Below are 26,216 nucleotides of genomic sequence, written 5' to 3' on the forward strand. Positions count from 1 at the left end.
GGGAGATCGAGACGGATTCTCCGATTTGTCGTTTGTCTTTGGATCGGCAAGACGGTACGAGTTCCCCACAAAGAAGGTCTTCTAATTCGAACGCCAACGGCCCAGCATGTCGGCCGACTATCTTCAGCACACGTCTGTAGCGTAGTATTCTGTTCTGAGTGGATCTCTAAAAACGTGGTTAGCTAACCTCGTACGGACTTATATCTTGATTCTGGCCTGCAAAAGCTTGTTCGTGCACCCTGTGCCGTTGAAGTCCTGGCATGCACGGCATAGGTAGACTCTGCATCTACATCTGCGGAGTCCAGAGCAAGCGTTGAACAGTGGATCCCTCACACCGAGAAAGGTTCGTGAACTTTCTAGCCCCTCTCTTTCCCATCTCCTTTTCGTTCTGGCTCAATCCTGTAACAACGCTTCTCAATCTATGTTTCCTCTTCAAGCCCCAACGCAATTCATCTGATCTGGAACTATCCAAATTAGCTATACGCCTCAAAACATATCAATCCATCCCGCTGGAATTTGACACATACTCTATCCATTCATCCGGATGATTACATGTCAGGGCTCGTAGAGGACGTGCTCAATACCATGCGAGACGCATGTATGCATGCGGTAAACGATCCAAGAATAGGGTCTTGGATGGAAGTTTGAGCTGCACCAAAACCCTTCTGGAAGCTCAACTCAGTGGTACTCGAGCCATGGCAACTTTGGGCGATTATGCTACTCTTTGTCACGCATCCCATGGCATGGTAGCGTTGCGTCTGTCCTGCTCGACATCGCTCGTAAATCTGACCAGTGTGAGATTGGAAGTATCCATCCCATCTCCAATCGATCTAATAATTGGCATACTATACCTGTGATTGCGAGGGATGATGCTTGATTGGATAGGGCTGCAATCGATCCAACGTTTTAGATATCTGGTAAGTGATCGTCGAATAGATTGGCTTTGCGGCGCTGCCTGGAAATGTGGGATATGAGAGAGGCACGGTCGAGCCATAGAGCGCATGCAATATACGGTCGAAGGGAGATGGGACAGTGAGTGCCTTGTTGGAAACGTTTGTTTTGCTGGGCTCAGACATGCACGAGTGGAAATCTTTGTTGACGTCTTTCCCTCGAAGTATCGTGAACAGTCAACAAGGTGTTTCTCGTGTAAGAAGTGGTGTGTGGGATACTTACAGGGTGGTAATTTATACGGGATACTAGAAAGAGTGTGCCTCGTTCCGCCGGAGAGTCCCCCATAGTGTTGCTGTATGGAATTCTGCATCAAGTTACTCACTACTTCCCATTGTTTTTCGGCCCTTCTAAGCGCCTTGCAGCGCTTGCTCGTTTGTTTCCTTGTTTGGGTTCGCATTTTACTTTCCATCAAGGATCCCCAATCGACACCTTATTGTGCACTTAGCAGTTCGTCAATCAGCTGATATCCTTTCAGAGTAATCATTCCACTCATCAACCAAGATTGACATCGAGACACGAGAATCAGAAAGCGGACATCGAAACCGCATCTGGATGGACATGAGTCGAGCAGAGCTGAGGAGACAAGGCCCCTGGAAACTACAACCGTCGGCCCGTTGCATATTGCGGCTGGGGTGAGATCGTCCCGGCTCATACCACATGTTCTGCTTTCGGGAAGCAAATAGACCATGTGATAGCCGGAATGCGCTTGCACGGCACGAGTCTTGGCAGATCTTCTGTATAGTGCTTGCTGTATAGTATTGTATAGCGGGGAAATGAATAACGTGTTTCATGTTTCAGATGTCTGTTAGCCAGGGGAGTCTGAGTGAATAGATGGTATCTTCCTCATTGTGCTGTAGATCTTTATCTTGGAAGGCGCACCTCGCGATTGTAATAATATGAATGGGGAAAGTGGCCTACGGGCACTCTTAGCAGCGACCAGGCTGAATGTCTCTGCGGCGCATCCAACATCGAAAGTAGCTCAGCATCGACGTGGAAAACCAACAGTCACAGCGGAACGCCTAAAGCAGGATTCGACAATGACAACGCTCGTTGCGAAGCTATTTGCCTGACAATTGGCACTTCAAAATCATCACTTGACTTGGGAAATTTCAGCCTCTAATATTATGCCACACATCGAGACATCCGCGGGTGTTCTTGAGCTTTATCAACGACCAAACGAATCCAAATCTCAATGGAGAAAACCAACATTCAAGCTTGGCAAATGTCCGTGCCGCCTACAGATGCACATTCATCCTTACGCGTCCCATCACCCAGCTGCCAAAAAGTCACCACTCGAGGTTGGACATTCTCTCTAGATCTCGATTGGGATCGACTGGCTATCAGTAGGTAGGTACTACCTTACTACCGCTCCTGAATTTACATATGCTACGCACATCTAATCTCAAGAACGATCGAGTATAAAGTGCACGAGCTTCATGCGGATTCGAGCGCTCTGCCCTCGACGCCCAAGATTAGACTGGCGACTGAAAGCATGAACATCATGCCCTCTGAAAAAGCTTTCATTGCCCGGAAAGATGAGGCTTTTGAAGGCAATGACGAACAATGATCTTGACAATCAAAATGTAAAAGTACTCAATGAATTTAGGAAGATTTCAGCACGGTGTCAAAAGGACACAATCGACTGGAAGTGTTCATTGAGAGAGCTCCCAACTCTCGCTCGCTACACACAGCTCGGAAGCCTTCCTTTATCACAACAATAAAGTCCTCACTCAATGCCGCACATTCTTGTTGCCTCTGCCAGATTCAAAGTTTGGAACGAGCTCAACTTCCCTCGACACATTGTTGTTGCAACGACAATAGCTCAGCCACAGTATTCCGCAGCAGATGTCCTGCCATCGTCCAAGATTCTTGGTTTACTCTTGGTGATTATGCCTACCAAGTGTTGGTTGGGATCAACTCTTCGTGTACGTCCAACCAGAAAATACACTGGGTCGCTGCTTGTGGTCCGGCCGAAACCGAGGCGATGCTAGGCATGTTGCCCTAGGTAGCTATCTTCAATCCCCGGACGAACAATAGATGTACGCCAAAGGAGGAAACATAGTTTTTTCTAGAGAGTGTGCCGGCCTGCTAACCTGACATGGGAGTTTGAGCAAAGGCGTCGATTGACTTAAGTGGCTGAGGGTACAGGGTTCAATTTAGCTGCAAAGCTCTCCCCAAATCTCACACAACACCTGCTCCTTCGGTGAGAGCAAGGCACCTGCCATTGGAAAAAAAAAAACACGAATCCTCCCTTCAGCTTCATCGCTGTTTCTCTCACACCATGATGTTTGCATAACTCAATGCCCAATTTCATTATTCCAAAATTAAAACCTCATTACATAGCATTATCATAGCATTACCACATTACCAGCTCCTCCTACTCAGGAACCAAACCCCCCATCGCCCTCCAGAAATCACACCTGATCCCCCTATTCCCCTCCCACGTCCACGCATTCACCAGCGAGAAATTATTCCTCAGTCCCGGGCCCATGTACTCCGTAACATTGACCTCCGTGCCCTCAAAATCCACGCCTGCGGTCGTGAACTCCGTTCCGCCCGTCTCGTTGAGGTTGATCTGATAGGGATTCGCGTTTGTGTACGCTGGCCAGTTTGTGATCGGGTTTGGTGTTGTGCTGGAATTTGAAGAGTTGCCGGCTGCGATGGAGGAGGAGATAGAGGGATCGTTGAGGGTTATGAAGTTTCCCCATATTGCTAGGGAGGAGGAATGTTAACATCATCTTTCTTCTGAAGTTGAAAGAATGGTGAAGGAGAAGGACGTACTCATAAAGGCCTTCACGAAATCCGGACCCTGAGTAACGGATCCCGGTCCAAAATAAGCCGAGACATCGGATCCGTGCAGAGCTGCAGGCACCGAGTACTGGTATTTGTACGCTTCTCTCCCTTTATTCGCGAAGGCTTCCGCGAGCCAGTAAGAAGGGCATACGAATGTTGTTTCTGCGTAGATATTCTGTTTCCGTCGTTAGTGTTTGAGAAGTAAGTTTGAGTGGGAAAATAGGGGCTCGCTTAGCACGTACATTCGCACGCTGTTGTTGGCCGGTAGAGATGGAGCTTTCGTTATTGGCTGTGGCGCCAGTGTAGCCGAGCGTGGCGTACTCGACGGCGTTGGTGCTGTCTGTTGCGTTGCTTCCGGGGTAGTATTGCAGGACTTTTGAGATGTCGTCTGTGGTGAACATGGGGAAGGTTTCTTGGATCCATGTCACGAGATCGATTTCTGTGGTGACGTTTTGGGGAACGAATAGTGGGCCTTCGAGAGCATTGTTCTGTATTGGTTAGCAATTTTTCGGAAATTGAAGTCTTTGTGGATATACCCCAGCAAGCATTCTCAATCCATTGACCTGTTTCTTTGCTAATTGTTGACTGGGAAGTTGTTGGATGAATACTCCGTCGGTGACTGGAAGGAACCCCCAGGTTCCGTACATTCCGGATGCCGAAATTGCAGCACTGGCGTTCTTGAGAACGGCAGTATCCTTTCCAACAAGACATTGGAAGATAGTTGTGTTGACAGCCGGGCTTCCCGCTGCAAAGCCACTTAAGCATCCAGCTGCTTGAGCAAAAGCATAATAGCTTTGACTCGGTACCCAAGCATTGTAGTTATACTGCATGGGAAGATATGGCGATGCGGCAATTGCCTACACTTGGTCAGTCTTTGCAGAGGTTCCTGAGGTTCACGTGCACTTACATTAGAAAAGAGAGAAGTGCCCAAGGTTCCACCATATGCCATCGTCTGAAGCATGACCGAGCCACCACCGGCCGACTCTCCACTGATGGTCACTTGAGAAGCATTCCCTCCAAACAAATGAATATAACTCTGTACCCACTGCAGAGCAAAAGTCTGATCTCTGATCCCAGCATTCGCGACACCCATCTGGAAGACTTCATCCGAAGACAAGAATCCAAAAGCTCCTAATCTGTACTGAATGGCTACACCAACAAAACTACCATTATTGGTTCCAATAATAGGTCCGAGATCCTGTCCACCATTCCCTTCACCGTAACCACCACCATGGATCCAGACCAGAACCGGGAGATTCTGAGAATTGGGGGGAGAATACACACTCAGGTACAAACAATCCTCCGAACCACCAGGGGCATTGATCGTTGTGATCGCGGCTTGCTGGTTTCCGGAATTGAGTGCTGATTGAGGGCATTCATTTGGAATCGCACTGGCGTTTATGACACTACTGCGATTGACGAGCGGTGCTTGTGGTGCTTGCCAGCGGAGACTTCCAATTGGAGGAGCTGCATATCGAATGCCCATCCACTCGTTCACATTGTGGGTATCGTTGTAGAAGCCTTCATAGACTGCATATCCCAAATCGACCTGAAGAGAGGAAGAGTTCGAGCTTGCTTGTCGTCGCCGGAGCACCTCATCGAAAGGTCTTGGGTTGAATGGGGTAGCACTTGCAAGGGAGCCGGCCAAGACTGCGAACGTGGAGAATCTCATCGTGTATCTGTATGATCTCGGCAAGAAGGTGATCCTTACCTTGGACGATAATGAAAGGGAACTGAAGGATATATACCTACCGGTAGATCCGAGCTATAGGAAGCTCGTATCCGAGCACGGAGTTCTGTATCCAAGCTCATGTTAGCTTCGTGATATCATTGTTGTTGAATTTCAATATGACCCCGCAGAGACCATGCCCTAGCACGATAATTAGAGCTGCACCCCGCACTAGAAGAGAGGCACACGTCCTCCCCGGCCTCCGGCAGAGGCGGCCGAAAGATCATTTCCTGATCCAGGTCACCGCTGAATAATTGACATGACGTGGTCGGGATGAACTAGAAGACACCATGTTGGGCCCGAAAGTTTGACAGGATTTGACAGTTCGTGAGATGCTGTGGCCGTGTCATCTTCCGATGTAAGTGTTCAGGTCGGACGATATTGGTGCGAGCGTGTAGCCCCAGACATATATGCTAACAGCGGCACGGTGAAGTATCTTTGTATTTCAAAGCAGTTCACGGACACGGAATTCAGCAAAGTTACCTAAGGTTTGGATCTGGGAAGGTTGGTAATCGTTCCCCCTTGCCCGTTTAAGCGATGCTCATATGGTATGATGATTGGTCAGTCTTCGGGCCAGGAACAAGGCACGGACTTGGCTCGAGCTTCATTCTTCCGTCCGTCCTTGGCAGCCGCATCATTTCTTTTGTAGGCTCTTTTCAAGGAAACCAAAGTGTGCCCATGACTGGCTGGAATGTATTGCCTTGTCGCAACAACGAGTTGCTTTTCTTCTTGAATGCATTTGGAAAGGGGACATCGCGGAAGACTGGCCATCTCCGTTGGAAAAAGCCTTATATTTTTAGTTTAAGGATCTTTAAGTAATAATTGTATTGCTGTGCTCCATCGCTATTTGCGCGGATGGCGCAAATAGCGCAGACTGCGCAAGTTGTGCGAATCGCGCGGAATGCGAGGAGAGCTATCACTTGGAACAAAGGGTTTGAACAACTGTCAATCTTAGTCTTCCCAGGATGAACTCGGGACAAGAAAATCTATTTGATTCTCCTGGATATTAGGATAGGTATCGAGACGGAAATGTCGTTCCTTTCTTTCAAATTTGAGCTTACTTCAAATACCGTTGTTGTGATGGAACATTACAGAATAAACAGTCTTGGGTACATGGCCTCAACCTCGTTACAGGTTATGAAAAACTAAAAATCCGATTGGATTTTTCAGTCTGGAATCGAGAATCACTGTTGTCGATCATACAATCCAAGATTCAATCTCGTTACAAACCATAGAAAGACTTGAAATGATCTCCGACCTTCGAAACCACTTTCTCCACGATTTCTCTCCTGCACATGCACCGAGCCTCAATTCACATACAGGAAAGCTGCTGGAATCATAACCTCATGACAATCTATCAAAACACTCATCAAATCATAATATACAATCTAAATATAAGCAACCAATTGATTCAATCATGGTTTAATTTTCATACTCCTATTTCCGAAGCTTATCCCCTTTCCCAACCAACCACCCAATGCTAATCACACACACACACACACAAACACGTCTAGAGAAGAATTTACGCGGCAGCCTTTCCCTTGGCGGCCTTGGTCGCTTTTGTTGAGGCTGCTGAGGAAGTCTGTAGAGGTTTGGTCAATATGCTGTTCTCTAAATGCAGGGGACAGGAAAGGGTAGAAAAACGTACAGCAGTAATGATATCACCAGCAGCGGCAGCATCAACGGCACTTTGAGCCAAAGCAGCGGCCTGTCGATGTTAGTTTATTCTAGAATCGGTAGAGTTAGGAACCACTTACGGCGATACCGGCAGATCCATCACTGGCGGCAGCGTTCTCACCCTGACAGTTTTATGTTAGACTTTGATACTTGGGACATTATAGAGTAGTGGAAGTCTTACGGTCTCAGCTACGCTGTCAGTGACCGCGGCAGCGGCGGCGCTGGAAGTGGCGCTGGCCTTGGAAGCCTTTCCTGTGGTGGTGTTAATGATATTGTCAAGAAAGTGCGGGATTAAGATTACATACCAGCCTTGGCAGCTTTAGCAGCCTTTGCCTTTGTTAAAACTTAGTGGGGATTTCTCTAGACATGGGGGAACTTATGACAGAACTTACAGCTGGGGTGGCAGCAACGGCAGCTACAGCGGCGCCAGTGGCTTTGGCAGCTCCCTTGACCTTTGCCTGTGAGATTGTCAGTATCTGGTTAATCACATGAGTTGGTTATCCTTACAGCTTTTCCAGTAGCGGCAGCGCTTCCAGCTACAGCAGCAGCATTGGCAGTTCCATTCTTCTTCTTTCTTGACTCAAGCTTGGGGAGGTCTCGGAGTCCGAGAGATCCGAGATCAAGGCCAGTCAGGCCTTGAACAATGCTCTCGAGTTGTGAAGCTGCGGAGCTGGAGCCCGCAGCAGCGCTGTTTGCATCTGCACTTGCTGCTTGGGAAGCCTATTTGTACATGTTAAAAGGGGTCACAAGGAAATGCACACGTCACTTGGCCTCACCTTTCCTGCTTTCTTGCCAGTATCGGCGACTGTCGAGTTTGAGGCAGCAGCCACGGCGGTAGAGTTGGAAGCAGCGTTAGCAGCTCCTTTAGCCGCCTTTCCTGCCTTTGCCTAGACGTAGAGTTAGTTGTGAAGACGTTGAGTTGGTGGAGTATGATGATTCAAACATACAGCTTTTCCCGTGGCTGCAGCAGTGCTGTTTGATGCTGCTGCTGCTGCTTGAGCAGCCTTGCCTTTCTTCGCAGTTGCACTGGTGGCAGCGACACTTGCGTCTGCAGTGGAGTTCGCTGATAAACATTAGTATGTTGTTTCGTAGTGTAGCGGAAGATATATACCTGCAGCCTTGGCCTTCTTTGGCGAACGAGCAATGATCTCGTCTACTGAAGAGATATTAGTCGAAATTCCATATGCCTCACCCGAGACGGTTACCGAGAGGATATGGAGCTCTAGCTTCGATAGCATCACCCTCAATAGGCAAGGCACGAGCGGAAACGAGCGTGGCCGAGACGGCAAGGAATGTGAGAATGGATCCGAAATTCTTCATGGTGAAAGAAGGGAAGGTTAAGCGTCAAGCTCGTAGGAGTATATGGATGAAAGAACGTAAAAAGTCTTGAGCACAGCTATTCACAAGTTAGCCGAGCCAAGGAATATCTACACCTGCTGTCACTGACCTCTTTGAAATAATACAAATGCCCTGCACGTTGAAGTATGAAGAAGTGGATGGAGAGCAGAACACATCATGCGGAGTCCTTGACCTTATATTCAGACAAGACTTCCCCCAGTCACGGGAATGCTGAGGATCACTGATGAAAAGTCTGATGAAACGATAAGATATGAAAATGATGTCCAATCTTATCCTTGACTCGTCTGATCTACATCTCAAAGCAGAGTAAAGTTTCTCGGATGACTGCTGCCAAACCAACGGACGAATGAACGGGCCATGTGAGAGCATGAAAGATCGGAGGAAGCCAGAAATAGGTCAGAACCGAGAAGGTCAGTGAAAGAAAGTGGATCTTGGACCTTGCAGCCTCCCCGGCGAGAGTGACATGCCTGGGCCTGTTTTGAGGCTGCATTCGGGTTAGTCTGGGTCCCAGAGCAGAATACAAGACATGCCAAGAGACTTCAAGGTTGGAGAAGCACAGCACGTTCCAGACTCGGCGGTAGCATGAAACAACATCTGATCAAGACATGGAGATTCTCGATGTACCGTGGTATGAAAATGTGGTGAGGCTCTTTAGCGATGTCGATGCAGATGACAAGGGGTTCAAACGCCTTCGGCTCCAGAGCCCAACGTCAAACAACGAGCGCCATGATTTGCGTTTTCAGACAATCGGAACCATTCACCTCATACGGAACGCATAGCAGCCGGCTCTCTTTCCCCGGTTTTTATCTTGATGCAGGCGTTTCGAAGAGTGCAGAGGCTTTCCATATTGGCTGATCTCACCCTCAACCGAATAACGTCAAATGCCAAGTGAACAAAAGCCATTATTCTTAGATACAAGTAATCTTGGCAATGGAGTGACAGCGGATCCTCCCAGGTGACAGAGCCGTTTGTATTAAAGCATAGTCTATAATCAGATATCTGAAGGTTGATAAAGGCAATTGTACTCGAGTCACGGGGCGGTGCCAAGAGGACATCAGAATGCATGATGGAGGGGGTGATCTTAAGCAAAATCGAAATAGAATAATATGAGATGATTGAGGGTACTCAGCTCGCGATCTTTATGCTTATTTCTGTGGATCCTCGTCGTCGGCGATATGGACTGAAAGAAGTGAGGTTAACGTTGACGATGGAAGCAATAATGTTCGCTTTGAATCGGGACTTTCTTGATTGGGCGATGTTCGGCCGCATTGCTCAACCGACTGCCGAGCAAGCTCGAAATTTACATCATGGAGACCGACAACGAGCAATTGTCAAACACGACAAGGCAATGCGGTGACATTTCGTTATGGCTTCCTCTAGGTCTGTCACTACAAGCTTGCAGCGTAATCTGCTGAGGGGACAGCTTGTCAGGGTGACAACACAGGCTTCACGATGGTATCTACAAACAAGATCAAGCTTGGCCCGCCCCCGCAGTCGTGCGCCACCTCTCCCTCAACGACGAGAGTTTTCAGTCTCAATTCCAAGACGATTAGCAGATGTCAATGATGATTTTGATCCAAGGTCTATTGATCGGGAAAGTGACGAGGTCGATGTATGTATTGTTGGTGGAGGTAAGCTTTAAGTGGCAATGTCCCAAGACTCTTATTGACCCATCCAGGACCTGCTGGCTTGAGTGCCGCAATTCGATTAAAACAATTGGCGAACGAGGCTGGTAATGACGAGTTCCGAGTTCTGTTGCTGGAGAAAGCTGGGGAGATTGGGGCCCATATTCTTTCTGGAGCTGTCATTCAACCGACAGCGATCAACGAATTGATTCCAGATTGGCTGGCAGAGGACAATGAGAGCAGATTCGAGGATGCGACTCCTGCGGGAGGTGACAAGATGCGATACCTTACGAAATCGAGCTCGATACCCCTACCAGCGCCGCCTCAGATGAACAATCATGGAAACTACATTGTCAGTTTAAATCAATTTACGAGGTGGCTTGGAGAAAGGGCAGAAGAGATAGGCGTTGAGGTTTATCCTGGCTTTGCTGCTTCAGAAGTACTATACAGATCAGATGGGTCCGTGAAAGGCGTGGCAACCAACGATCTGGGTATTTCAAGGCAAGGCAAGCCAAAAGATAGCTTCGAGAGAGGCATGGAATTTCATGCGAGGATTACTTTGTTTGCAGAAGGATGCCATGGAAGTCTGACGAAACAAGTCATCAAGAAATTCGACCTTCGTAATGAAAGCCAGCCACAAACATATGGTCTCGGAATAAAGGAAGTCTGGGAAGTCCAGCCAGAGAAGTTTCAAAAGGGACAAATCGTGCATTCCATGGGCTATCCTCTACCTTCAGATACATATGGGGGTGGATGGATGTACCACTTCGGTGACAATCTTGTCAGTGTGGGTTTGGTAGTTGGACTGGACTACCCCAATCCTTGGCTTTCCCCATACCAAGAGTTCCAAAAAATGTGAGCAATTTACGTTTGCTAATCATCTTACATTGCGGTTCAAGCCCAATGTTTCATCAAAGCAGATTCTGATACTTGGCAGGAAACATCATCCACTTTATAAATCCGTACTCGAGGGTGGCAAATGCATCTCGTATGGTGCTCGAGCACTTAATGAAGGAGGCTTTCAATCAATACCAAAGGTCGCCTTTCCAGGCGGTGCCCTCATTGGAGATACAGCAGGGTTTCTCAATGTTCCAAAGATCAAGGGAACCCATACGGCCATGAAGTCCGGAATGCTTGCTGCAGAAGCAACTTGGAATGCACTTGAAAGTTCAGATTCAGGAACGCCATTTTTGTACGACTATGAAGATTCACTGCGCAAATCATCAATCTGGAAGGAATTGAAGGAAGTTCGCAACATGCGACCGTCATTCAATTCACCTCTGAAGCTGTGGGGTGGTATTATGTATTCGGGACTCGAGGCCTACGTATTGAAGGGCAAAGTCCCATGGACTCTCAAGCACCATGGTACTGACGCTTCCGCCACCAAGACGGCTGATCAATGCACGAAAATTGAGTACGAGAAGCCTGATGGAAAGATCAGCTTTGATATCTTGACGAGTGTCAGCAGGACAGGTACGAACCATGAAGAGGATCAACCTGTCCATTTACAGGTCAAGGATTGGGATAAGCACGCTGAATTGGAGTGGCCCAAGTACAAAGGAATTGAGAACAGGTTCTGTCCAGCAGGAGTGTACGAGTATGTCGAGGATGAGACGAAGGATCTGGGTGTGAGGTTCCAGATCAATGCTCAGAAGTAAGCCCTCGCCGCACTTCACTATAGCGTTTCACTAACATTCATAGTTGCATCCATTGCAAGACCTGTGATATTAAGGTTCCAGATCAAGGTAATCCACCTATGAACAGTGCGGTTAATTATGCTGACCCTTGCAGACATCAATTGGACGACGCCTCAAGGTGGAGAAGGTCCAAAGTACTTCATGACCTAGGTTGTTCATCTCGGCATCTTGATAATTTCACTGTACATATATTTGGATAGACCTAGAGCACATATTGGCAACAAGACCCATCAAAAACGTCTCTCGGGAATGCTGAGGTTGTGGCACTCAATAAACGTATTGAATCCGAGAGCAGCACCAAGCTCTTGATTCTGCCATTCGAATTTCTGAATAGGTAAATTGATGCAATGCGAATGCGGTTTTCCAAAGACTCTGAATGACAAGAACATTGGTGTTTTGAGGGTTGAGAGCTAGGGTGAGTATTGAACAAAGGGTGCATAACCTCCTCGAAGACGAACATTCATTCAAGGCGCTAAGACCGTTTGAGCCGAGGAAAAGTTTTGTTGCATGTCGCAATAGCCTTAATTCACCACCTCAACGAGCAATTTCTCAAAAATGGAATGGAAAACCATATGCTCCAAATTTCCACGCTAGTAGACTGTCCGCCAATCAGATTACAGGATATCTTTTGTATGTGGTCTTCGTTGAGAAGCTCTCTTGAGCTGCTCTGAAAGCCAGGAAAAAAGTTCCGCCGGCGCTAACGAAACCTTAAATCTTTTGTTGCACGTCGCAATGGCTCAACTTCTCTACCTCAACGAGAAAAATTCCAAAAATAGGAATGGAATTGACATGCTGGGAATTTTGGCGCTAAGGTACCGTGGGCCAATCATATTGCAGGATTTTATTTGTATGTATTCTTCGTTGAGAAGGCAAGATTTGGGTGTTGCAATGTGCTGCAAAGCTAGGGAAAAGCTTAATTAAGGTTGGGCCAATCAAGGTCGAGGAGGCTTTTGTTGCATGTCGCAGTCTTTGCTGCTGCTATCGTTTGACAATTATCGTTGCTTTCAGGGTTGTTGTTGTCATTTGTATACCCGTTGATGATTTCGATTACTGCCGTTGAACGAGATCACCACACACGCTGTCTACTAAGTATTGGATTGAATCATTACAGCTCAAGCACCAACTAGCAGTGAGGAGTGACTTATGTTCAAAGAGGACTATACTCAATACATGAATTTTCCAGCCAAGCAGCAGGATAGGTAGCTGTAGCTTGTACGCCTGACTTGTGACCTATATTCTCCTGAGAATGTTATCAGAAAAACGACTCAAACATCAAAACTCCACATCGTCTTTTTAGATCCGGAAAAGACTTCTAAGAAACCTCACCTACTATAAGTCGACGAAGATAGCCTTGAAGATTGAAGGCTTGCACGTGATACATTCTGGACCAATGACAGGGCCAGTTGAAGTTTTGTTGCACATCGCACCAAAGGAAGTAGTCGTTTGATACGGATTTAGTCTAGCTTGAGCCGGGTTTGAGCCGGTTTTGAGCTGGCTTGAGCTGGCGTTGGTGAAAGCAGGTTTGACAGGTTTCGCTTATGAGAAGTGCTAGAATAAAGTCAGGTATGGATTACGTATTGGAAGCTTTGAACTGGGGGTTAATTTGAGCATCTTGCTTGAATATTTTCCCAAATTCTGAGAGGCAGAGAAAGTCGATCAGTGTCTCAAGGTCCGATGCTCAGAGTGATCTCTCTTGGACAGCTGGTTTAAAGACTATATCTCAGGTTGAGAAACCAGGACATTCGAGGGCAAACCTGTGTATGTATATGGACTCTTCACCTGGCTGGCACACAACAATTTGATAATCACTAAGATTCAGCGCTCATAGATCAATAACGGTGATGAGATTACTTTGCAACCTGGCCTTCATCCCAGAGGACCATAAATGCCGAGACAATGCACATTTTAGCGTCCCAATATACTCGTACATCATCACCATCTTTTATTTCCTGCATTGAAATCTCCCCCACGTCTCTCAAGCTCTATTCGAGCATCAAATTCCTTCTGCGCTTCCTCCTTAGCGTAACTCCTCTCTTCGTCCGACCTTGAGAAAGTGTATCCATCGCCTATTGTAGATCCATCTCTCTGTTCTCGTTGGGTCTGCCTTTGTTGCTGTTGATACGTGGTCGTCGAAGGAGCAGCCGCAGGCTTCTCACCTCGCCGTAATCTTTCCCATGCCGAGCCTTGTGGTTGCGCTGGAGTTATATCTCCCATCATTCCTTGTCCGCTTGTTGGGGAAGCACCATCAAACATATCGAAAGGCTTAGCCTGATCATCGGCCGGGGCTTGAGGGGCTTGAGGGGGTATCTGTCTCGGTAATGGCCATTGCCGCCTTTGTGGTTGTACCTGCACGCCCGAATCATAAGTTCCCGAAGATGGAGTCATATCTGCTTGCCCAAAAATCCCAGCAGGACTTTGATCATATGGTAGCTTAGAGCCACCTGTTGATATTGTGCCAGTCTGCCCAGTCTGAGGTTGGGAGCCCTTAGTCCCTTGTGGTATGTTCTGCCTTTGCCTCTCCCTTATGGCCTCGACATAAGTCTTTAATCTTGTGTCTAACATTTCCCCCGCCACAGTCACTGACGCCGCGTAACTCCCAAACAGTATGTTCCCAATGGTAATCCCCACCGTACTATATGATGCCGCTCTCACCATATGCCAGGCTGCAATTGCTCGTAGATCTCTTAAGACCGGTGCCCGCGTTGAAGGGAACTTATCGAAACGGAATTTCTCCAGATCTGGTTTGAAAAATGGAAATTGGAACGTGTCTATCGTGGCGTAACATCTCCACAATCCACCTGCAAGACCAGCTGGCGAGCCATAGGACATTATAGAGACTTGCTTCGCTGAAAAGTATGCCAGTGCTGTCGCTTCATCTTGGGTGACAGGTCTGTTGAGAAGCTTGGTTGCATTGTCTAATTTCCTCTGCACAAGTTGCGACACCATCGCATCGTTGTAACCAAAGAGCCGACCAAAGATCGGAATAGGTTTCGGGAAGTGTGAATAGTCTATATGGTAGGTGACAGGGTTCTGCTCGTTTTGGTATGGGTCGTAGTCTGAGGAGGGAGCTCCGTCTGAGAAGGAATCGTTCGACATCGACGAATCCGGCTTTCCGCGCGACATTGTGAGCTATCGGCGCTCTGTGCGAGCTCGTATTGATCTGGGGAGTCAGTCGCCTCTGGTTGTTGCCATTGAGCGTTGTGAGTGAAAGGAGGGGTCTGGAGCTTAGTCGTGACGTCCTCTGCCGTTCCCGGTGGTGTGTCCGAATTTGGCCTGGCGGGAGCTCTGGACATTTGGCGATCCGAGCCGAGCTCCAGCTTGAAAGTCGAAAGTCTGTCGCAACCTGCTCACTTCACTGACTGGCAGCCTTGCCCGTCTTCACACCCTTTCCAACAATTCTCAAGTGTTGGGCCTTCTGATCGTGTACGTACATTAGCTTATCTACATACAATGCCGACTCTCCCTTCCACGCTATGTAGACAATCCTGTCTTCGATGTCTCACAACGGCAGCTGACAAGACGTCCACCTGATCGGATTATCATTGTACAAAATCTGGTCTGGTTTTCGACTCTGGAGCGAGCAGGGCCTTCATTTTCTCACATGCCGAAAGAAAATCTCGAAGTACGAGTTCGGACATCCCCAACCCACACCACCTGCCTCGATTTATGTATTGGTTACCATGTAAATGGGTGGTGGCTGCAAGGCAGAACCCAAATCCTTCAACAATACGAAAGCCATGTCTGAATGCGTCTATCTCCTGCACTCGATCGTCTGCTCCAATCCGATAACTGTAAAGCTTCAGCTCCTCTCCCAACGGCTGAGCATCTTGGAACCAAAGAGCTTTTGTCCGAGTGGACAGAGCTCATCAACAGCTATCGCATTGTCGAATGAACATGTATATGTGCCTTGGACTAAATGCGGCTTCATGAAATTGGGCACCTATTGAATGAGAGCCCAAATGCTGGCTTGCAGCAGTCACCTCGACCACATCGAGTATGGACCTATCAGATGACCCGCGGAACGTGGGGTACTAAATCCTTCAAAAGTGCCCGATATCTTGCTTCAAATCAAGATGTTAAGCTTCAGTGTAGGAGATGGTGTACGACGAAGCTCATTTGACGTTGCCACGTCGCTCGGCTTTTGTTGGCTGCAGGTTGGAGGCCTGGACCATTAGAAATAGTGTCTCACTTAGCACCATAAGCTTCAGCCTTGGGAGCCTCGTGCCGTCTTTTCGATCATTGGGCCATGGATGTATGTCTCGGGCAGTTATCATTCTTGCAATAATACTCCTGTTATATGTGCGCCTCCTTCGTATCACACCAACGACCCCGCCCTGAATTAATCTGAAACCTTGAGGGAGTCCGACACATCCGTCTATATCATAGCCTTCTGCCCTGCAGCCAATTCCCCAATGTCCACCAATTTTCTTAACTTCGGAATGGCGTCATCCGAGAAAGAAAAGCATTATCCAAACAGTCGAGCCCGCCGACATTCCGGCGAGGTGATGATCATCAACCACAAGAAGAAGAGAAGCAAGAAAGATAAGGATACCGACACAGAATCAGTGTCCTCCTCGACGAACTCGGGAGATACTGTTGCACCAGAGCCGAAAAAATGCCCGCTCCGATTCATGCTTGCCGGCTTGTTCGAGATTGAGGACGATGCTGACGGCAAAAAACCAAAAGGCTGTCCTCTTCGCCGAGTCCAGCTATGGCATACCATACCGCTATGCCTGCTCGCTGTCATCAACCTCCTGCTCGTTATCATAGCCTTGTTAGGACTCGCTGGTTATCGAATCGCTGTTGGCATTCAGAATGCCATGGTCAGTCTTGCTAAGCCCGAGAGTCCCTACGAAGAAAGTGTTATCGGCTCCGACGATGGAACCTTGGTCGAAAGCAAGACTTGATACGAACCATGCCAGACAACTTCCATCCAGTCTTTGTTCTGCCCCAGTATTGATTTAAAGCTTTCCTCGATTGAGAAATCGTTTTGGCAAATCAACGTGTCGACATCGAAGGAACTCGGCAACATTCTTCGCCAAGAAATCATACGTGCTCGACCAGCTGACACCTCGTTCAAGGTGGTCATGGAGGAGAAAATGAACGGCTAAGATGTTTGGTAGCTCGAAACGGTCCTATTATCGTCAGAGGCATCCACTAGATGGAAGCAACGTACAATGTTCTTCCCATTATATTCATCGGCGAGCAATGCTTTCATCTTCTCGGTACTCAACAAAATTCTCATCCAATCATACTCGTCTTGATGTCTGACCCAAAAACCAACGTTCGCATTTGAACCTTTGTCACCAGATCTGGCATGAACCAACCAACCAAGGGGACCTCGGATCGTCTCACCAAAATCTTTCGACGAAACCAACGATATGTCCTGGCTTGGCTGATTTTGAGGAAATGTCTTGCTGCGCTTGGGATACTCGATCTTCAGATCTCGTCCATCATGCATGTGAACCACGTGCTGAACATTGGCTTGGGGGAGAAGCGTCACAAAGTACTCCTGGATAGGCTTCGGTATTCCTTGGCGGAAGTCAAGGTGGAAAGTCGCACCGGGGTAGCTACACATTATCAAATCGATTATCGGCCTCAGAAAATTGTCAGGAGCAACTTCATTTGCGTTTTTCGCTTGTGCAAAGATTCTGAAATCGACTGTTGCCGAATTCTGGTCTGTTGGGTTCTCTGCAGCTGTACCATTGAGCGTGAATTTCAGGACGTGGAATCTTGAGGTGTCGCCGAGAGCATGGCGGATCTGCGACTCTAACATCCTGGCTTTGTCTTTGATGTCAAGCCCGACCAAGAACCAATGGACCTCAGCTTGAAACCCACCATCCGCGGTGATACCCACTTTTGTAGTTGGGGGAGGAGGCAGTGCTTTGATTCCGGAGACTTTGACACGATCTAAGCTCAAGTGTTCAAATGCAATCTGGTCAATCACAGCAGTAACGTCGCTGTTGAAGTACCATGGTCCTTGGATCTCGTATAACAGTTGAGCTTTGCAGGTATCGACTGAAAATCGCAGATCAGCATGCATTCAGTTTTGTCTTTTTTGGGAAGAAATATCTAGGAGAAATGTCCCATATAGCGAGTGTATCTCAGCAATCAATAATTTCCAAGTCAAATTGATCCACTCACCACTAACACATCCACCTGTTCCCTTCTGTTTTGTGATAATCATATCCCCTCTTTTCCCAATTTCTGCAATCGGATACCCAATATCCACCCACCCAGTCGGCTCCAAAGCCTTGAACCCAGAAAAATTCCCTCCACAAACATAATTCGAGCATTCGATTAGATGTCCCGCTACCAAAGCGTTCGCCAACTCCTCCAAATTCTCCTCTCGGGACCAATTATGCCACCACGACGCTGCTCCGATCACGGGACTAGCATCCGACACTCGGCCACAGAGCACGATATCTGCTCCTTCCCGAAAAGCACGAGCGATACCCAAGCCACCAAGATAAGCTTGCGCTGCCAGTATCTGATCCTTGAATACCCAATCTTGCAGCTTTTCCCCTGTGCAGATATTCCAAAAATCTGGGTCTCGGCGAGAGAGAACGGATTTCACTTCGGCGGAAACGTCTTCGCCTTCCATCCAAGCGTCGAAGATACTCATTCCGTCTCTCATTTTGCCCATTGGTGCGTTGCGGATCTGTTGCCATTTGCTCTGTTTCTTCTTCTCGCTAGCTTGTAGCTTTTCTTTGATGACTTCAAGAACATCGTCTCCTTCGATCCAGGCGACTTTTAACTTATCTCCTAATCCTTTCTCTTTCAGCAGCTTCTTCACGACATCGGCTAATCCTTTTGTATCACTACCTCCGGCGTTGACTGCTATTTTAATTCCATACTTAGCAATGTCCGGCAGAGCCGGAGACAGAGCTTCGAGGAAGGTTTTCTCGTAGAGTATTTCGTTTGGTAGCTGGGATTTATAGGCTAGGGCAGCCATGTTGGCTTCGGATAGCCACTTGGAGATTGTTAGCTTCTACGTAAGAGAAAAGAGAGAGCAAGACGTACATCGCCGATTATCACGTCCACTGGATCAGAGGGGTAGTTTGCTGCGAACGCAGCGATTGCATGGCGGCGGTCGGAGGCACTGCCTGATGCTCCTGAAGTCTTGTTAGCTGTCTCTTCGATCCAGACCCAACAATGGGAGAGAAGTAAGTTATGAGATGAGATGGAACTTTTATTTCCTCGAGTGGCATCGGATGGCTATCACATTTAGTGAGGTAAAGAAAGGACTAACCTGCTATCCGTACTGGGCGGTTCTGCTTCATCTCGAGTTTTTCTAATTGATATGTGATTGACAATCTTCTTCATCTTCCAAATGTGCAGGTTTAAAAGTGGAGGGTGTTGTTATTTTCGTTTGAGTAACGAGGTACAATGGTTCCGAGGTCGTCTGACGGGTCGGCCTAGTCAGAATGCGGGGTAGTACCTCGCTTAAGTACCCCGCCCCTTTTCACCTCCACGTCGAGACAAGATATTCACTTTTAAATTAATTTCAGAATAGCAAAGTAAAGAAATACAAGTAATGCTCTCTATTACGATCAAATACTAACATAAAACTAGGAGAGCTCATAAGGGCCCTAGCGATCAAATGAACGCCGAAACGCATTTTTTTATTTTTGGGGCAAATTCAGATCAACCTAGGCGAATAATCCGAATGATGAAAATCATCTTCTTTTGTATATAACAACAGAGTTTCAAAGAAAAATTGTTAGTAATTATCAAGTAGATTTCAAGTGATTCGATGCTACTGATTTTTGTCGCTTAAACAGGCTTGTGACGAAGACTGAAAACGTTGACTTTTCGTCAGACTCATTACATACACCACATCACGTATGGGGAAGTGGCCAAAAAGGAGTCTCGGACTTGGAACTCCAAATATATTGATATATCATTGTTGAAACTTTTGAACCGAGACGACTACTTAAAGAACTCATCTTTCACCTATATGGATGAGTGGAGCTTGCCTTCAATGTCCCTCACAACGTCCTCTTCTGTGTCTCTGCGAACTTTAGTCCTACAGTCCCTTCGTCACAGTGCCTTCAATGCTGCAGCAATAAAGCACAGCCATGCCGGCAAGTCGGTCAGCAGTGCTCGAGTCCAGTTCATCTTCAACCAACGACCCATCGAATAAGTAACATTCCCCTTCGGCTCATCATTTTCAATAGCTGCTATGAGCTTCAACGCTCTGAACAAATAAAACATATGTGCGATGCTGAATAACAATCCAAGAGTGTACCACTTGCTGGCGCCTGTATCTTGAAGTTGATCTTGTGAGATGAAGAGATTTAGGATACCGAGGATGTAGTTGACGGGGTAGAATATGATGAGTACCCAACGCCAGCGAAGACCTCCACGGGTCCACCACGCTGGGAGATTGGCGTTCGCGCGTTCGCGGATGGAGGGTTGTACCCAGGTTCCAAAGATTAGATGTTCATCGAGAGCGAACATAAGGACTGCTGAGGAACTGGCAACGGGAAGGAGACGAAGAAGGCGAATTAAAGTTGCCATTGTGATTGATAGAGACTCGCAGTCGAGTCTAGCACTTATTTCGTTCTTTGAATAGAGCGAACACGAGGATTTTATGATTTTTGAGATGGAAGCTTTTGACCTTTAAAGAGAAAGGCAGAGATATCTACCGAACTAGTTTGAAGCAAACGTACGAAAGTTGTGTTAGCTTATAAGTTTTAATTCCTCATCACATTTGTTTGAATGCGACAAAATTCGAATGATCGCTCATGGTTGACCAAAAAAGTGGCCATACTACTAGGTGGACTGATAGTGAGGGATGGGGCAGGGAAAGAATGGTCTGATTCCAATATGTAGAATCTCAGTGAACGTCAAAAATTCTTTCAATTGCCAAGGATACTTCGAGCTCGAGACAGCAAATGTCCCGAAAGTAAAAGTCCAAGAACTGGTGTAGTCCAAAGACCGCGAAAACAACTCGCGAACCGAAGATGATGATACGAGAGAGACCTATCGGAATTTAGGGCTCGGACTGAACAGTTCGTCCAAAAGTCAGACATGGTTGGGTCTCAAAGACAGAAACTCCCGAACAAGGCGTTCGGGTGATCTGCGGTTCGGATGCAGCCAGACGTTCGGTGTTGGATGAGACTATTGTGGGGAAGCGTCGTAATCTTTCTCACTCATATATTTGCGGTATTTTGCGTCACCTACGTGCTCTGAGCGCCTCCCGCTAGTTCTTCAGCCCAATCCTTATGAATCCTTCCATCTGAAATTTGTGAGTAATACATGCCAGAACGAAAGGAATGTTTCCCGCTCACAGACCGACTAGCAAGTATTCATTTGAACAACCTCAAAGGCATCTCAGTGAGCGAACCAACCGCACGCCATAATGTCCTCCCTTCACATATTCAGCGACGTTCTCGCCCTTAGCATCGCCGCTTTCAGCGCCCTCTGTGTCCAGGCGCATTTAACGAAACGGTTCACACCTACCTTTTCGAAGAATCTCGAGGAAAAACTACCTCAACACAACAAGGCTGTATTCTGGTGGCTGGGTATCTCGGATAACGCTCTGAGATATGTTTTCGTTAGCTTGAATATATTGGTTTCGGTTTCGCTTGCTTTGGCCGATTTGAGGACTACAGGGCTTAAAGTTTCCATGGGGCTTTTGTTTATTGGATTTTATTCTGATATGAAGTTGGGAGAGAGTCCGATACCTCATCTTATTCTATGCAGTGTTGTGGGGGCGGCAATAGTGGCGAGATAGGGTAAGAGGGCTTGTCGAAGGACCAGCAATGCACTCTGGCTAAGGGTGAGCTAGTGTTGCCTGTCGTGAGTTCAACACGGTAAATTGGTGTCCACAGACAAAGTATCAGAGTACAATTGACACGAAGCAAATCATTTCAGAAGGAAGCATCAACTTGAAAGGGCAATGAAATGCAAACTTACCTCTGCTAAGTATTGTCCAATTTAGAAAATTATCAAAACTTCTGAGCAGTTTTCAACATATTGTGATATACTGTATTTTTCGCCCAAGTAACAGTATGGGGCTAGTGCGAGAACTTGGATCCAAGGCTTCAAGCTCTCGCATCCTCTTCTAATTTATCAATTATGTTTTCAACCCCATCATGAAATCATTTATTTACTGCGTTATTTGACTCTTTGTTTGCTTCGTACGAGCTCCTGGTGATATTGACACCATCTTTTGAGTCACCGTGGATATTTTTTGGATCAAAGAATGACTAAGCTTCCAGAAGTGTCCGGACTTCAGATTCTCTGGTATGGAGTATCGTATCATGAGGATGCTTTAGTTCTAGCCTCCTCGTTTTCGAGTTTATGTAAGTATGTAGAATGCGCCTACCCGCTCTGTCTGGAGGATATCCCTCAACAAACTTTGCCTTCCGAAGTGGTTGCGCCATTCGGGTATTCAGCTCGGGATTCGGCTACTACCGTCGTATGCACGGTTCTAACCGTGCCGCTTTCATTCTCATGGCAAACAGGGATCCAGCATCAGACTAATTGGATAGCAAGGCCTTAGGATGCTCCGGAAAACGTGTTTGGAATCTTCCATGCGGGTAGTATGCATAGTATCTTCCAGCGGAGCTGCTTCATTTGATAGAACAAGATGAGGATGTCACTGGCTGCTACGAGCGGATGCTCTCAAGATTTCTAGTAAGACGCATCACCAATCGAGAGTTTCAAAAGCACGGAGAGTGGAACTGTCTTACGACTTTATTTGTCATCAAATAGTAACACGTTCCCTGCGTGATCCATTTATATTATTCTATCACGCGGCGACCTCCTATGCCTCATGCATGCCTTCCGCTTCACCTTCTCTCAGTTCCTGCACCCCCTCTTGGACCCGCATTCTCTCTCGGTCCCGCAACTTCTCTCAATCCTTCAGCTTCTCTTGGCAGTAAACCTGCTTGCTCGCTCTCACCTTCTTCTGGAGTCTTAGTCTCTGCATCTAGTCCTCCTCCACTTGGTTTCTGGGCTTATTCTCAGCACGGTACCTAAGTGGTGAAGAACTTCATGGGAAAATAAGGTCTCAATTAAGCGGGACAAGCAGTAGAGCTAGCCAAGTTCCAGCACTTACTTATCTGAGTTATAAAGCGGTGAATAGTCGCTGGATAAGCTGTACCTACCCTTATGTCCGGAACCCGAGCGCTTTACACCCCCTCGTTAGGCTTAAGCGAGCTGCCCAACCCTTTCTGAAAATGACTCTGTCCCTTCCAAATTCTAATCTCTATTTCTCTTCAACTTCATCATTCGAGTGCTGTGCTGGCACTGCTTATATTAGCATTGCTGACATTGCTGACTCTGCTGCTGAGAAAGCAGGTGACAGAAAATGCAGGAGCAAATGAACAGACAAGCAACAGCAGCGAGCAAGCGTCGGTGTTTAGAGCGCTGAGTGAGATCAAGTGCAAACTTGGGAACAAGCTGCAGAAACCATCTGTAACACATGGAAATGTAGCCAAAATGCATGCCAAAGACTTTCAAAATCACTTTCCAATTTACCTTATTTCAATACTTGCACCTGCTCTCGTTCACACGTTTTCTCCTTGTCTTTGCGCTCAGCAATCAACACAACAAAACGATACAAAAGCGCAGCACAATGGCGTAAGAGGAAGATAGAGAGTAGAATTTTCGTTTTAGTGGCCCAGGAAGCAAAATATCTAAGCTTAATTTGGGAGCACGTGGATGAGACAGAGGCGACTGATTCCCTGCAAGAGCTGGTAAAGAAGGCCCTTATTCTTGAAGCACGAGGGTAGCCAGTTATTAACTTTGAACGGCTAGCTTTGCGTCATAGCTGTTGGGCCCCTGCTCATGTTGTGAGACTCTGCTCTTCTCTTCATTCTGTATCCCTCACTTGCTGGGCCGTATTGTGCCAAAAGTAAGTGGAGTGGGAACAAGGATGGAGAGGTGTAAGCAAATACAGGGAAAATACAGTAAGAGTAGAATGGGAGCAATTGCAGGGACTAAGAAACAGGGATTGGAAGCAGGAACCGAGAGCGGAGCTCAGTAAGAATGCAGTAAGAGTGGAGAATAGGGCTAAGTACTGGGATCAAACACGGGATCGAAGCGGAAAGCGAGACAGGTACTGTACTTCTACTGGTCTTGGCCATCGGACAAGCCGAAAACAAATACGCATTTTATCATTTCTTCTAAATACTTTAGCCTTCTCAGTAGTAATCCAAAGCCGCCTAATTTTCCCTTCTCGCTTAATGTAATACATGCAGTAGTTGAGCCCCTTCGCTCCATTCCCTCCCCACTCACGCATTACGCCACCTGAGTGCTTAGAACTCCCCCGCTTTCCCCATCCACAAATCCGTCACGCCACACGGAAACTCAAAACTCCACGCTTCTCTCACCTAATCGTACGAAAATCCGCACGACTAAAAGCTCTCCCCTCGCGTTCTTTATTTTCCAGTCAACCACTAAATCGCAGGTAAATCTTTTGTTCCACCTAAAGTAATCAGTTTTGTATTTTCTTTCATTTCTTTCTCTAACCAATAAGAGGCATAAACGGAGACTGATATACACCTATCTATTCTATGTAATCCTAAGCAGGATCGATATGCTTGCGGCAACAATCAAGTGCGAGTCCAGCTATATCTACGCCACCCGCAACTGAATGTTCTTGTCCTTGACACTTTCTGCCTATACTTCACACATGATTCGCATTTCATATGAAGATGGGCCCACCAGATTCTTCCAATCGTCTGTCCAACTTTAGATCTGCGTCGGGCGTTGGTCAGGCACAACAACGGCAGCAGCATTTAGCATGCGATAGATGCAGAGGTCAGAAACTCCGGTGTATACGCACTTCGAACCTACATGCTTCATGTCAAAGATGCCAGAATGCCGGCGCAACATGTGTTACTGATCCTTCGGTGCGCATGGGACGACCTCAACGTTCAGATAAAGACCGACGAAAGGCAACAAACAATTCACACAAATCCCAACCAAAACATCCACCAAACTCACCCAATTCACGACAGTCACCATCTCCGACATCTTCGAAGAACTTCACCACCAATAGCAATGTCTGGACGGGTCCGGATCTGGAAGAGTCAATTGATTCCAATCTGATGGATGCACAAAATCAGAATTCTCTTGATTTCGAACTTCACCACGTCGAACTTGACAACGAGCAAACGTGTATATCCCCGTCGCAAAATAGTTTTGACAACGTCTTCGATCTTTTCTCTCCTCATGTACCTCAAAATCTCGACGATTTTGGTGCGTTTGGATTTGGGACCGAAGGAACAACCGTCTCTCTACAAGAATTCCCATTTGTATCAATTGAACCGGTTACAATTGACCAAACTACAGCTAGACAGCCCAAAGATGAGGAAAATCCCAAACTTCAAGCTCGGGTGGTTTCTATACCAACGCCACAGGAAGCAGTCGAAAAGGTCTCAAATCTGAACCTCGAACTTCACCGACAACTGAGCATCATTGGTCGAAAGGAAGAATAATTTGGCATCACGGAAGCCAGCTCAATGGAGAGCGTTGGCAGGCAAAACGTTCTCTCGCCTGCCATTATTTTCATGATTCAAGGGCTGCAGACATTTCACGGATTACTTGTCAATATTCTTAGCACGGCATATCAAACTTGTGAGGAAAACACAACTCAAGCCGGAATGCACGGTTACCACAAGAATCAACCCACGCTAAATCAAGATTCCTGGCAGGACTCGAAGTTTTGGGCTCCTAATCTCCTGGGTCTCACAGATGATACCAATACCGACTCACTAGAATCCATATCTGAACCCCAAAATAAACGGCAAAGAGTGTTACGGTCAGACACCCATGTCAAGTCCAATACTCAGGACGTCCCGTCTAAGATTACTGGGCTCGATATGTCCACATGTCTTTTGATTATCTCTTGCTACATCAATCTCATCCGTCTCTGCCGGGAGGTCTTCGCTGCGGTTCGAGACGCCTTACCCGCTCACGGTCACCAATCATCCTTTCCCACGCTCTCAGGCTTCCAGATTGGGGGCGTCTCAATCCATCAGGATTCCGATCTACAAATCATCATTCTTACTCAAGTTGTGCTGCGCCTTGTTGAGAAAATTGGACTTTTACTTGGTCATCCTTTTGATTCTGCGGCCGAAACGGGCAAGAAAGACCAACTCGAGCTTCGCAGCAAGGCAATCTTACCCCAACTATTAGATTTTTTGCTTAGACAAGAGAAGAGTGGGGGACAAATGTCGTGTGAAAATGGGATTGAAGCACTGAAACAGGAAATTCGGAGACTCAACGAGATCGTTTTCAAGCCAGTATAAAATGCTCGAATTGTCATAGAATAAACCATAAAATAAATGATAGAACGTTCCCTTGAGATTGTCTTTGCCTCGAGAATGGATGAAAAGATCTCTCTAATCGACCTAAGAAGTATAG

The 26,216-nt window shown here is 47.0% G+C and overlaps 12 protein-coding genes across 12 annotated transcripts; 7 read left to right on the plus strand and 5 right to left on the minus strand.

Moving 5' to 3' along the window:
* Window positions 1-1,190: 1,190 nt before the first annotated feature.
* Window positions 1,191-1,565, plus strand: LY89DRAFT_682173 (uncharacterized protein). The gene has a single exon (XM_018214452.1). The coding sequence runs from the start codon at window positions 1,248-1,250 to the stop codon at window positions 1,413-1,415; it is 168 nt and encodes a 55-aa protein (XP_018074786.1). The 5' UTR covers window positions 1,191-1,247; the 3' UTR covers window positions 1,416-1,565.
* A 1,763-nt stretch (window positions 1,566-3,328) lies between these two features.
* On the minus strand, window positions 3,329-5,416 carry LY89DRAFT_579046 (carboxylesterase type B; the record flags this gene model as incomplete). Its single annotated transcript, XM_018208984.1, has 5 exons — window positions 3,329-3,663; window positions 3,733-3,919; window positions 3,987-4,232; window positions 4,281-4,601; window positions 4,652-5,416. The coding sequence occupies 5 exons, from the start codon at window positions 5,414-5,416 to the stop codon at window positions 3,329-3,331; spliced, it is 1,854 nt and encodes a 617-aa protein (XP_018074787.1).
* A 2,050-nt stretch (window positions 5,417-7,466) lies between these two features.
* Window positions 7,467-8,663, minus strand: LY89DRAFT_443527 (uncharacterized protein). The gene is made up of 7 exons (XM_018207562.1): window positions 8,598-8,663; window positions 8,356-8,546; window positions 8,262-8,306; window positions 8,098-8,213; window positions 7,927-8,037; window positions 7,543-7,870; window positions 7,467-7,483 (listed from the first exon to the last, which is right to left on the minus strand). The coding sequence occupies exons 2-6, from the start codon at window positions 8,468-8,470 to the stop codon at window positions 7,631-7,633; spliced, it is 627 nt and encodes a 208-aa protein (XP_018074788.1). The 5' UTR covers window positions 8,471-8,546; window positions 8,598-8,663; the 3' UTR covers window positions 7,467-7,483; window positions 7,543-7,630.
* Window positions 8,664-9,824: 1,161 nt separating this feature from the next.
* On the plus strand, window positions 9,825-12,324 carry LY89DRAFT_610575 (uncharacterized protein). Its single transcript, XM_018210554.1, has 5 exons — window positions 9,825-10,140; window positions 10,188-10,989; window positions 11,072-11,788; window positions 11,836-11,879; window positions 11,926-12,324. The coding sequence occupies exons 1-5, from the start codon at window positions 9,876-9,878 to the stop codon at window positions 11,979-11,981; spliced, it is 1,884 nt and encodes a 627-aa protein (XP_018074789.1). The 5' UTR covers window positions 9,825-9,875; the 3' UTR covers window positions 11,982-12,324.
* A 1,323-nt stretch (window positions 12,325-13,647) lies between these two features.
* On the minus strand, window positions 13,648-15,393 carry LY89DRAFT_640003 (uncharacterized protein). The gene has a single exon (XM_018211646.1). The coding sequence runs from the start codon at window positions 14,952-14,954 to the stop codon at window positions 13,764-13,766; it is 1,191 nt and encodes a 396-aa protein (XP_018074790.1). The 5' UTR covers window positions 14,955-15,393; the 3' UTR covers window positions 13,648-13,763.
* Window positions 15,394-16,270: 877 nt separating this feature from the next.
* On the plus strand, window positions 16,271-16,738 carry LY89DRAFT_730480 (uncharacterized protein; the record flags this gene model as incomplete). The annotated part of the gene is made up of 1 exon (XM_018219484.1): window positions 16,271-16,738. The coding sequence occupies one exon, from the start codon at window positions 16,271-16,273 to the stop codon at window positions 16,736-16,738; it is 468 nt and encodes a 155-aa protein (XP_018074791.1).
* Window positions 16,739-16,792: 54 nt separating this feature from the next.
* LY89DRAFT_640005 (DUF1446 domain-containing protein) lies at window positions 16,793-19,186 on the minus strand (the record flags this gene model as incomplete). Its single annotated transcript, XM_018211647.1, has 5 exons — window positions 19,084-19,186; window positions 18,855-18,946; window positions 17,976-18,804; window positions 16,990-17,849; window positions 16,793-16,966 (listed from the first exon to the last, which is right to left on the minus strand). The coding sequence occupies exons 1-5, from the start codon at window positions 19,112-19,114 to the stop codon at window positions 16,793-16,795; spliced, it is 1,986 nt and encodes a 661-aa protein (XP_018074792.1). The 5' UTR covers window positions 19,115-19,186.
* Window positions 19,187-19,744: 558 nt separating this feature from the next.
* LY89DRAFT_715842 (uncharacterized protein) lies at window positions 19,745-20,540 on the minus strand. Its single transcript, XM_018218229.1, has one exon. The coding sequence runs from the start codon at window positions 20,352-20,354 to the stop codon at window positions 19,875-19,877; it is 480 nt and encodes a 159-aa protein (XP_018074793.1). The 5' UTR covers window positions 20,355-20,540; the 3' UTR covers window positions 19,745-19,874.
* A 481-nt stretch (window positions 20,541-21,021) lies between these two features.
* LY89DRAFT_682183 (uncharacterized protein) lies at window positions 21,022-21,756 on the plus strand. Its single transcript, XM_018214453.1, has 2 exons — window positions 21,022-21,075; window positions 21,128-21,756. Exon 2 carries the CDS (start codon window positions 21,199-21,201, stop codon window positions 21,571-21,573), a length of 375 nt encoding a protein of 124 aa, XP_018074794.1. The 5' UTR covers window positions 21,022-21,075; window positions 21,128-21,198; the 3' UTR covers window positions 21,574-21,756.
* A 770-nt stretch (window positions 21,757-22,526) lies between these two features.
* Window positions 22,527-22,947, plus strand: LY89DRAFT_443717 (uncharacterized protein). Its single transcript, XM_018207563.1, has one exon. The coding sequence runs from the start codon at window positions 22,611-22,613 to the stop codon at window positions 22,821-22,823; it is 213 nt and encodes a 70-aa protein (XP_018074795.1). The 5' UTR covers window positions 22,527-22,610; the 3' UTR covers window positions 22,824-22,947.
* A 1,351-nt stretch (window positions 22,948-24,298) lies between these two features.
* On the plus strand, window positions 24,299-25,519 carry LY89DRAFT_443733 (uncharacterized protein). Its single transcript, XM_018207564.1, has 2 exons — window positions 24,299-25,427; window positions 25,505-25,519. The coding sequence occupies exon 1, from the start codon at window positions 24,497-24,499 to the stop codon at window positions 25,286-25,288; it is 792 nt and encodes a 263-aa protein (XP_018074796.1). The 5' UTR covers window positions 24,299-24,496; the 3' UTR covers window positions 25,289-25,427; window positions 25,505-25,519.
* Window positions 25,313-26,101, plus strand: LY89DRAFT_730484 (uncharacterized protein; the record flags this gene model as incomplete). Its single annotated transcript, XM_018219485.1, has 1 exon — window positions 25,313-26,101. One exon carries the CDS (start codon window positions 25,313-25,315, stop codon window positions 26,099-26,101), a length of 789 nt encoding a protein of 262 aa, XP_018074797.1.
* Between the last annotated feature and the right edge of the window lie 115 nt (window positions 26,102-26,216).

The sequence above is a fragment of the Mollisia scopiformis genome, assembly GCF_001500285.1.
Source record: "Mollisia scopiformis unplaced genomic scaffold LY89scaffold_6, whole genome shotgun sequence".
NCBI lineage: Eukaryota > Fungi > Ascomycota > Leotiomycetes > Helotiales > Mollisiaceae > Mollisia > Mollisia scopiformis.